Source organism: Vombatus ursinus, unplaced genomic scaffold (genome assembly GCF_900497805.2).
Source record: "Vombatus ursinus unplaced genomic scaffold, bare-nosed wombat genome assembly UNPS02014861.1, whole genome shotgun sequence".
Lineage (NCBI taxonomy): Eukaryota > Metazoa > Chordata > Mammalia > Diprotodontia > Vombatidae > Vombatus > Vombatus ursinus.
In genome coordinates, this window is record NW_020954639.1 from 6696741 (window position 1) to 6708500 (window position 11760).

General features: G+C 45.7%; 1 protein-coding gene across 1 annotated transcript; it reads left to right on the forward strand.

The window, feature by feature from the left end:
- The first annotated feature begins 5794 nt into the window (after positions 1-5794).
- On the forward strand, positions 5795-11547 carry FZD8 (frizzled class receptor 8). The gene has a single exon (XM_027841641.1). It carries the CDS (start codon positions 5874-5876, stop codon positions 7986-7988), a length of 2115 nt encoding a protein of 704 aa, XP_027697442.1. The 5' UTR covers positions 5795-5873; the 3' UTR covers positions 7989-11547.
- The last annotated feature ends 213 nt before the right edge of the window (positions 11548-11760 follow it).

An 11760-nucleotide genomic window follows, 5' to 3' on the forward strand; every position in this document is an offset into this window, starting at 1 on the left:
CACTGTGTTAAGAGTATCAGAAATAAATTAGAAAGGAAAAGAAAAACATCCCAATTAGACTGTTTTGAACATGTGTGTGTTTCACACCTTTCATAAATCTGGACAATAAATAGAACTGAAAATGTTACATCATCTGAAGGTCAGTTTCTAGCAAATAATTGTGTATTATTGTCATCTACAAGATTTTGAGCCAGTGGCCCATAACACAGTGTAGTTAAGAATAGGAAGCAAACTATTACTTCCAGAAATATGTTTAAAAAATTCTCAGACCTGCCATGAAACAAAAGGAGACAATCAGGGTAGTCACTAATTTATGCAAAACAATTTCCTATAAGTAAGAATAGAGTTCACCTACATTGAACTGATGATCCCAATATATATTTTAACAAGTTTCTAAAAATGTGCTACTTTAGACATACTATATGTGTGTAGGGGTTTGGAAATCAAATATCTATGTACCTATGTAATGTGAAGAATTGAATTTACTATCCAAATAATTAAATCCAAAAACCTAACTTTTGCCTAACAGCCTAAAAGTGAATGGAAAGATAATTGCATCAATTATCCTGCCAATTCAATTCTCACCACCTTTTTTGTTCCTCAATTAGCTATATATTTCCTCAGTTCTCAACTTCACCTGGAACCAGCAACCACAGCAACAGAGTACCTTCTTGTGATGAAATCTTTTTCCTGGTATATGGGAGAAATTGCTTTTAAAAAAAAAAAGAAAGGAAAGATAACTTGAAATAAATAGTAAAATAAACTTATATCCTATCTCCCAAAACTCAGATTTTAAAATGCTAAGATACTATAAAATTATTTGATGACAAATTATATTATTCCAAAATACAGTATTTATTAATTCTCCCAGAAAATTACCTTTAGAAGAAATAAATGATCTTTTGTGTGAGATACCCCAGAAATGGCACTCAGGAGATTTCTGTTTAATACTTGGGCTATATCATTTTACCTTGTTTCACAAAAAGACATATGATAGGACATCACTTGAAAAGGAATGTAAATGTTGAGATACATTTTTAAATAGTGAATTTTTAGTATCTTGCTATCTACTAAAAAAATACTTTTTCAAAAGTTTCTTACATTTGTGACATCTGGAAATGTGGAATAGAATCCTATCTAACTTGACAATCAATACTTCTGCAAAAAATGATCCTACCTGAAACAGACCCTTGCTTTCATATGCTGGTTCTATGCTTGGATGAAGTTGAGTCAATAGACATCTGTTCAGACATCTCTATAGGAATTGTTCTCCTGTATTCCACTAGGCAAAGCTCTTTCTCTCTGCTCCACCCCGCCACCCATAGAGCTGCTGTACTTAAAAGGTATTTAATTTGTATCATTCCTAAGTTACTCTGGTTTTCTTTAATTGACCCTTCACTTTCTCATACACAAATGGTTTCTTAAGTAGCCTTGTTTAATTTGTTTTCAAATATGAGAATTTTAAAAAAATTAACAGTAATGAAGAGGGGTATTTTTAAGTCTTCTGAATTGAAACACAATTTTCTTTGAACATTTTCTCTGACAAATTGATAAGGAACCTAATTAACTGGCATTTTAGAATACTCTAGCTTCTCTATTTTCAACATATTTAAGGTAAGTTGCAATAACTTAATATCCCTAATGGTTTGGGTGATTGGATTTACTTTCCAAAATTAAAAAAAAGCAAAAGTTTAAATCTGATAGTTAAAGCTAAAAGCAACCATTTTCAACTTGGTTGAAAAAACCATCAAGACTTTTCTTCCAAAATTCTGGTGTATTCATATACTGTAACTCTAACCTTTAGTATTTGACATTTCCATGCTGAAATAGAGCAGTGGAAACTTTTCGGCATCTGTGTTGCTTTTGGAAACCAGCACCTCACATCTGCTGTCTCTGCAATGCAGTGTCCAAGCTGGGTGTAAAAGGTTATTTTATAATTGCCACTGCAGATGATATCAGAATTATACCTGTCACCCTGTGGCTCCATCTTCATAAGAATAATGATTTTTTGACCAACTTACAAGTGTGTGATTTTCTGAATTAATACCCTTCACAAATGGAAATAGAGACTGTGAGTTTCAAGAAAAGAAAGGATATTAAATCTATGGCTACTTACTGCAAATAAAGGTAGTCTCTGCAGACTGACTCCATCTGCTTCTGCTGAATTGGCGGTTAATGTTTCTGAAAACCTGGCATCTTTGATTCCTAAGGAATTCCATCCCTCCCTCCACCTATTTGAGAAGTTTAGTAATGTTCTAACTATCCTTCAATAAAGGAGTAATAAAAGGTGGTGAGGTATAGGGGTATGACTGTAATTCTTGGTGAAAACACAGAACCTTTACCAAAAGAAAAGCATTCTACCTATGAGTGCCCTGCATAAAGAGGTAGCTGAACTAAGCAACTGAAAGCAGGTGTGGAGGCAAAGATTCCATTGTTTCAAGCCTTATACAAATGCTGCTAATTATTATTTTTTTGTTTGTTTTATGACATGTGCTGTTTTGTTGTTTTGTTTTGTTTTTCTTTTTTTCAAAAAAGTCTTCACTGGCCTCAGGTGTACCTTTAATTCTTCCTTTCTACCCCCACATACTCCCTCCCCACACACAACAACTTGTTTTCTAACACTACTTATTCCCGGTTTGAAAGCTGACAAATAGCAAAAATTTAGCAACCAAAAAAAAAAAAAAAAAAAGGAAAGAAAAAGAAAAAAAAGTATTTTGCCACCCTCCTGGCTAACTGAAATGCTTGTTCCTGAGATTACAGTAATTACAGCCCCAGCATGAGCTCCATACAAGCGCTAAATGAAACAGCACATCAATTAAAAAATAAACACTCCATTCTAGGAGTAAGACAACCCCCTGGGACGTCCTAACAAGCGTAAATGAACCTGCCAGGCAGCCTGCCCCTCCACCCCACTCTCTGCTCTCTTATCTTAAGGTGGGTTGGAGGAGTTAGCAAGGGGAAGGGTTAATTGGCATGATAACAAGTGGTAGGTAAAAGAAACCCTGGTCTCCATTACCCCACCTACCAAGATCACAATTAAACCCCGACCTGCTCACCCTGGAGGCTAGGTGAGCCTCACCTCTCCACTGACCTGGCTGATGTGAATAAATGGTGGGGTGAGGAGAAAGGGGACACTTGGGTGAAGACAGACTCAGAATATAGGTTACACAGATATACATATATATGCATGTTACATATGTGTTTATGATATGTATATATAATGCACATGTGCTTCCAGAAGTTTGTTTCAGCAATTGGATGGAGTTTCACAACACAGACCAGTGTGGCAGATTCGGAGGGAATCCAGGACCAGGAAAAGGTTTCCATCTGTCTATGGAACAAAGTGCTTTTGGTACTGGTCGTGGTGGTAGGGAGTACGGGTTGAGGGATAGAATATTTTGCAGTGATTTAAGTTTTGCACATATATCAGATATGAATGTCTACTAAATCATATGCCCCATTTGCCCTTCCAAGCCCTTCCCTCCTCCCTACAGATAACCAGCACCTAATACAAACTGCATCCATTAAACTCCTTCCCATTTTCAGTAGCTTAGGACCCAAAGAAATGTCTGATTTGAAAGGCAATTTGGCAATTACCTAGTTTAACGCCTTCATTTTTTAGTGAGGAGGAAACCAAGGTCCAGAGATGTTGTGACTCGACCAAGTTCAGTTTAATGGCAGGGATCACAGCTAGAAGTCCTATCCAGGGAATTCTCCCAGATCACTGTGACCTGTGGGTCACTCCCTGGGTGACCCATGCCCCATCTACTGCTAAGATCCCAAAGGGCAACCCCGTTGGTACCATGAGTTAAAAAAAAGACTCCGATTTCTCATAAAGTAAAGGGGAACAGAGCCCCCTTCCACCCCCAAGTCCTTCTTTGCACTCACCTGGCCAGGCCCTTCTACTCCGTTGAAGGTTCCTAAGAACTTGTTAAGGCTGTTTCACTCTGTGAGTGTCGGAAGCGCACAGACAACTCCGTAGCCTTCTCCAAAAGACATCAGAGCAACAGCCGAAGCTGGGTCAGGACCACTGACACAGCTTCATTAACGTCTGAATAAAGAAACTTTATTAACCTGGTACTTGTTAGACGGGAGCTGGACAAGGCCATACTCATCCAGAGACTACCCACCCTAGGAATTGGGGGGGGGGGAGAGACAGACAGACTCCTCGGGTATACAAAAAATGAGAAAGGTGCTAATCTGTGATATACCTACAGAAGAGAAAGGAAGCATATTTGGGGTTAGTGTTTGCTTGTTTGTTGGTTTTGTTTTTACAGTGCAGTTTAGAAGGCGGATTCTGGGCTTCCTCTGGAAAACCCGCAGCTTCAACAAGGAAAAGATACGCACACACACCGCCCCCCCTCCCCTACCCTCACCTCATCTCCACCCTCCCCAGATCCCTATCAAAAGTGTCTGCTTGGACGTCTTACAAGCATATAGACTCTATATTGCAGAGAACCTCCTTAAGTGGGGTTGAGACTTGGGAGTCCCTGGTCTCCGCCCACTCTTCCGAAAGATAGGCTGACTTAACTCAGGAGGCGGAGACTGAGTCAGCTCCGTATAAATATTCATGAGGCCGCGGCTAGAAGCTAGCGGGGGCTGGAGACTGGGAAGTTGTGCAAAGGGCGCTGCTCCCGCGGAGGAGACAGCAGCAGGAGAAGCAGCAACAGCGGCGGCAGAAGCAGTACAAGCTGAAGCTCAGGTGTTTTTTTTTGTTTGTTTGTTTGTTGTTTTTTTTAACAAGGGGCCTGACTGCGTACAATTTGAAGAGTCCCCTAGCAGCACCGCCACGACTTTTACCTGGAGGGGAGATCCATCTGCCCCACACCCGGAGAAGAGCTGAGCTGCGGCTACTGCAAAAGAGACTGACTAGCCGCTGCAGAGTCCTGAGAAACCCTGCTTGGCTGCTCAGCTTTTAGGAGGGGAAATTTGTTTGCGGGTCTTGGGGTGTTCTTAACGGGCAGAGAGAGCTGGAAAGGCTAATATCGGGACCCGGGGAGTTTACTATATATTTGCTCAGCCATCTTGACTTTGCATCACGGGGAGCGGAGGCGAAACTTGCGACCACACCACCTTCTGTGCTCAGCAAAGTCAGGGGCAGCCCAGAAGCAGCCGGAGAAAAAGTGGCTGCGGCCCGAAAGAAGAAGAAGAAAAAAAAAAAGCGAGTGCAATAACAGAAGGACGATGAGACTGCGACTGGAAACGCTCCTCCGGGCGGACTGAAACTGGACCTGAAATTTTTTTAGGGGGGGGAAGAGGGACAGAACCTCCCGGGGAGGATTGCGGTGCTTTTCTTGCTCCCGCCCGAGTTACTACTCCTTTCCAAGCCGCAAAGGAACTGCTGTGGGACTTAGAGAAGGGGGGGGGGGGCGGGGGTGGCGCTTTCTCTCCCCCCGCCCCTGGCTCCCGGGGAAAGGAGCCGCTACTGAGACTTGAGGCGGGTGGGGGGCAGGGGGGAGGGAGGGAGGGAGGTTTGGATTGATTTCCTCATCCAGCTTCCCGGACTGTGAGACTTGGGACTAGCCGCTGGCGGGGGAGGTAAGGGGGGGGCCCAATCGGCGGCTCCATTTACAACCCACCTCTCCCTGGAGAAGCCAGAGACCTTCGAAGAGGAGCAGGGGGAGGGACCGGCAAGAGGAGCGCAGCCCCCGCTGGTACCCGGGGGAAGCTTGGAAGGCGCTCGCTACAGGGCTCGCTCGCCAGGCTACTCTTTTCCCCTCTCCCTCCCTCTTTCTCTCCATTCTCCACCCCTCCACCAGCTCCCGCGGTGCAGGGAGAGATTTGGGGAGGACTAGTAAGCGCGGTGAGAGGGACACTTGGAGGACTCGGAGGTGTGCGAGTCTGCCGACTGGGCCGTGTGCGAGGAGCCAAGTATGGAGTGGAGTTACCTGTTGGAAGTCACCTCCCTGATCGCTGCCTTCTCCCTGCTGCAGCGCTCCAGCGGGGCGGCCGCCGCCTCGGCCAAAGAGCTGTCGTGCCAAGAGATCACTGTGCCCCTGTGCAAGGGCATCGGCTACAACTACACCTACATGCCCAACCAGTTCAACCACGACACGCAGGACGAAGCGGGCCTGGAGGTGCACCAGTTCTGGCCCCTGGTGGAGATCCAGTGTTCGCCCGACCTCAAGTTCTTCCTGTGCAGCATGTACACGCCGATCTGCCTGGAGGACTACAAGAAGCCTCTGCCGCCCTGCCGCTCGGTGTGCGAGCGAGCCAAGGCCGGCTGCGCCCCGCTCATGCGCCAGTACGGCTTCGCATGGCCGGACCGGATGCGCTGTGACCGGCTGCCCGAGCAGGGCAACCCAGACACCCTGTGCATGGACTACAACCGCACCGACCTCACCACCGCCTCGCCCAGCCAGCCGCACCACCACCACCCGCCGCCGCCGCCGCCGCCTCTGCCTGGCGAGCAGCCGCCCCCGGGCTCCGGGCATCACCGGCCCCCGGGGGGCCGGCCCCCGCACCGGGGCAACGGCGGCGGCAAGAGCTCGGAGGCTCCCGCTCCCCCGTCCCGGGGCGGAGGCGGGAAATCCCGGGCCCCTGGCGGCGGCTCCTCCCCCTGCGAGCCCGGCTGCCAGTGCCGTGCGCCCATGGTGTCTGTGTCCAGCGAGCGGCACCCCCTGTACAACCGGGTCAAGACGGGGCAGATCGCCAACTGCGCCCTGCCCTGCCACAACCCTTTCTTTAGCCAGGACGAGCGCGCCTTCACCGTTTTTTGGATCGGCCTCTGGTCGGTGCTCTGCTTCGTCTCCACCTTCGCCACTGTGTCCACCTTCCTCATCGACATGGAGCGCTTCAAGTACCCTGAGCGACCCATCATCTTCCTCTCCGCCTGCTACCTCTTCGTCTCAGTTGGTTACCTGGTGCGCCTGGTGGCCGGGCACGAGAAGGTGGCGTGCAGCGGCGGGGCGGCTGGAGCTGGCGGCGCGGGCGGGGCTGGCGGCGGGGCGGGGGCCGCGGGGGCCGCGGCGGGGGCTGCAGGGGGTGCTGGCGGACGGGGCGAGTACGAGGAGCTGGGCGCGGTGGAGCAGCACGTGCGCTACGAGACTACGGGCCCGGCGCTGTGCACCGTGGTCTTCCTGCTCGTCTACTTCTTTGGCATGGCCAGCTCCATCTGGTGGGTGATCCTGTCGCTCACCTGGTTCCTGGCGGCGGGCATGAAGTGGGGCAACGAGGCCATCGCGGGCTACTCGCAGTACTTCCACCTGGCTGCCTGGCTGGTGCCCAGCGTCAAGTCCATCGCGGTGCTGGCGCTCAGCTCAGTGGACGGCGACCCCGTGGCCGGCATCTGTTACGTGGGCAACCAGAGCCTGGACAACCTGCGGGGCTTCGTGCTGGCGCCGCTGGTCATCTACCTCTTCATCGGCACCATGTTCCTGCTAGCTGGCTTCGTGTCGCTCTTCCGCATCCGTTCGGTCATCAAGCAGCAGGGAGGCCCCACCAAGACGCACAAGCTGGAGAAGCTCATGATCCGCCTGGGCCTCTTCACAGTTCTCTACACCGTGCCCGCCGCTGTCGTGGTAGCTTGCCTCTTCTACGAGCAGCACAACCGCCCCCGCTGGGAGGCCACCCACAACTGCCCCTGCCTGCGGGACCTGCAGCCGGACCAGGCCCGCCGGCCGGACTACGCTGTCTTCATGCTCAAGTACTTCATGTGCCTCGTGGTGGGCATCACCTCGGGTGTGTGGGTCTGGTCTGGAAAGACGCTCGAGTCCTGGCGGGCCTTGTGCACCCGCTGCTGCTGGGCCAGCAAGGGAGCTGGCCCGGGCGGAGGAGCCGCAGCAGCCGCCGTGGGCGCGGGAGGAGGAGGAGGGGGAGGAGGAGGAGGAGGAGTAGGGGGAGGTGGCGGCGGGGGAGGAGGAGTGGGAGGCGGAGGAATGGGAGGAGGGGGCTCTATGTACAGCGATGTCAGCACGGGCTTGACGTGGAGATCGGGCACCGCCAGCTCGGTGTCCTATCCCAAACAAATGCCATTATCCCAGGTCTAGAAGGGGGGCGGCAGTGGGCAAAAAGAAAAAAAAAAAAAGGGAGAGGACTTCATGGAAAAGAACTAGGCGAGGGTGAGAAGAACAGGGGAGAAGGGACCTTTGACTGTCAGAAGTTCCCACCCCCACCCCCCTTCCCTGTGTTGATTGCTATTAGCATGATAATGAAGTCTTAATGGTATCCATTAGCCGGGACTTAAATGATTTGGTTAGAACAATGTACCTGGCATTGAAGACTCGCAGACCCAATCCCCCCTTTCCTCCATTTATATGCAAGGAACTGTTACTGCAAGGCAACGTTAATTTTTTGTTATTGTTGGCAAAGAAGGGTGGATTCAGCCCAATCTCTAGAACGGAAGGCAAGAAGCTTTCACTCCTGGTCCTGTGCTTCGCCTGGAAACCCAAAGAGCAGCAGAGCAGCACATGTCGTTTTAGGGCCGTGTCTTCCTTTCCCCTGATGCACTCACTCTCTTACATAAACTCTTATGATTAACACATCCTAGAGGAGGGATGATCACGACCTGAAGGGACTGCAAGGTTTGGGTTTTCTTAATGACCAGGCAAATGCCTTAAACAAACAAACAAAACCATGTCTTAATTATACACCCCAAGTAAATACGGGTTTCTTACATTAAAGGATGTATTTATATAATTATTTGTTAACTTGTAAAAATGTGTAAAATATGTACATATCAAAAGATATACTGTCTGTACATTTTTTTGTAAAAAGTTTAGAGGCTACCCCTGTAAGAACAAATATGACTATTCTATTTTGTCAATAAAATGACTTTTGATAAATGATTTCAGCTCTGCCCTCTCCCCCTGCCTGTTCTAAACTGTTACTCTTTAAACTACTTGCTGAAGGGTAAAGAAAGCATCATGCAACAAAAAATAATTTTCTACATAGTAAAATTACTGTACACTGCCCTGAGGCCTGAAGAAGCATTACCTCTGTTAAGAAACTTGAATTCCTGAATTGTTTGCAAAGTAATTATTGTTTAGCTGGAATCCACCCTCCCTCCAAATGATGGTGTTTATAGCAACAACTCTATCCTGTTTTTTGGTTAATGACGATCATGACAGTAGTTACATATGTGTAAACTGAATTCACGCAAGGCAGTCATTTACCTTAGGCTTTGTTATTTATCCTGTAAAATATGACTAAAGTTTAATATCCCTACAATTTTATTTCTGTTGTCTGATTTTCTAAACCCCTGGCATTCCAAGGACTACACACTGCTGAAGTGTGAAGGTTAATGTTTTAAAACCAATCGATCCCACTTTACAGTATAAGTCACTTGAAATCGGGTGGTAGATCAGGCTCTCTTTAATAGATTAAACTAACGGGTTAACATCTTAATAACCTATCATACTTGTGTATATCAAATGTGGTTTCTTTTCCAAGAGAAAGGTATTGTTCCTCTGTCAAGACGAAGCTAATTTATTTGAGCAGAAGGCTGTTGAATTAGCAGAAGAATGCTTTGGCAATTGTTGAACTTTTTACCTGTCTGCCCAGTGGCTCAGCACATCATTCCTTTAAGAGGAGCTAAATGAATAGGGTTAATCTGTAGGGAACTTGGTCTTTTGAGTTTGAAAAACTTTGATCTTTTCTTCTCTCCAAATGTGATGTATAGTCTGAAGTTTCTTTCCCTGCTGCCGGGTTCCTCTTGTTGCAAACCAATTGGCCACCATGGAGCCTTAAAGTTCTTCAATTAAGGGCATGTGGGACTTTTGCTTAAAAAAAAAAAGGAGGGAAAGGGAGAGAGAGAGAGAGAGAGAGAGAGAGAGGAAGACTTGTAACATTTAGTGAACACCAGAGGGAAAAGGGAGAGCAGCCTTTTAAACAGATTTTCCCTGCATTGTTAGCCAGACTACAGGCAGCAAGGCATGGGTTGAAGCATTATAGAAAAGAGCTATGAATGCCCTACAGGTGGTCTGTTCACATAATCCCCCAATTTAAAGCATTTTCCTTTGCCGGACAATTGCATTACAAAACTCCCTTCTTTTTCACTCCTAATTGAACCAATAAACTATTATAAACTACAAGTTTTTTCTTAAAAAAAAAAAATCCTGTGTCTAAAATCTATTGACTAAATTCTGGCAAATTTTCTGAGCTGCAGTCTTTTAAGGCACCGGAAGTAAAAGCTGCTTCATCAGACATTTCTTCTTTTCAGATATTTTTATGCCTTATGCTTGTTATTTTCTGTCAGATTAGCAATAATGTAAAAGTAATTGGTAAGGTTGTGTGTTAGCACTGAAAAGATAGCCCCAGGTCCCTTATTAACCTGTCAATCAAGATAAGAGATGGGCAGCTACCCTGCTAATGACATAGGCATCAATCATCATTTGTGGGAAAAACCTTCTCTATTGAGCTATAAGACTTGTTTCTTGCATCCCCTAAAGATTTTTTCCCCTTTACTTACCATAATAGGAATTTCAAATTGTCTTAAGTCTTTTAAAGTACAGGTTAGGAATGAAATCAGAAGACTCAGTTTTTTCCACAGGTCTTTGGGTTAGTAAATGACCTTTGAGTCAATTTTATATCAGGAGTATCACACCTAACAGCTGACAGTAGTAATTTTGAAACCTCCTCCCAGAGTTATCCTTGCTATTAACTGGATTTCTGTTTAGAAAGCAACCTGCCAAGCTAGGTTAGTTTGCCCCCACATCTGTCTTAAAGTTGAAGGAAGTTTTAAAAGACTTACCTACTCAGCAATTTTATTTTAACAATTGCCATGTTGTAACTTAGGAACCAATAAATGGTCAACATATTCAATGGGGTCATTGTCATCTACTGTATGTACATAAATTAAGTTCTGAACTATGAAGCATTGTCAGTAGTGGGTTAAAGAAAAATTCTACAGCTCAAAGTGGGCTTTTACCTTCTGTTCAGGGGAATGGAAGGATGCCAGAAGATACTGGTTGGCATGTTGGTTTTCCATTGTGGTAAGACATTCCTTTCAACCACAACAAATGCATCAATAAATTCCCAGCAAATTACTGCAACCAAAGTTTCTTCCTTCACTATTTAGGGCACAAAACAGTTTATTTGATTAACTTAACATAGCTATAAAGTGTGATAACCATTAAAAAAAAACTTGTAATGAATATTTCTGGTAAGGAAATAATAGTCTTACCCCAACCTGAGGGAGGGGTGGGGGGAATGGTGTTAAATGCAAATATTGTTCATTTGCTTTTTAAATTAGGACATTTGGATAACAAAGTTGCCAGGATCTATTCAGTATTGATTTCTGGAATCTAATCCCCAAAATGGAATTTTTTTTGGGGGGGGGGAGTGGAAAGGAAGGAGAGAAGTGAATTACCATTTCTTAATTTGGCTGCTTACACTGATCACAAAAAGAATGCAATTAGCTGTAAAATCCTTTGCACTGTATATAGATACACTTATTACGTATGAATTCTGTAACAGTTCTTGGAAATGCCGTCAAATCTAGGGTTGTGATTACAGCATGGCTATAATATCGATGTAAATAAAATTTATGGGGTTGAAAACTATAAGTAAAACCAAAGTTCATTAAAATATGCTGTGGGAAAAGTTCAATGAAACACTTTCCTCTTTATCATAAATCCAATTTGAAAATGGCATAAAAGGGAAGCCATAAGTTTACATGAAAATAGAAAAGGCAAGTCATTTGAAATAACAGCTAGACATTCCAAGTGCCTGTAACACTTCAAAAGTTTTATTGGGGGGAAAAAATCTGATTCTTACTCAAAACCACAAGTAACTTAAGTGGTAAAATGTACTTGGAAACGA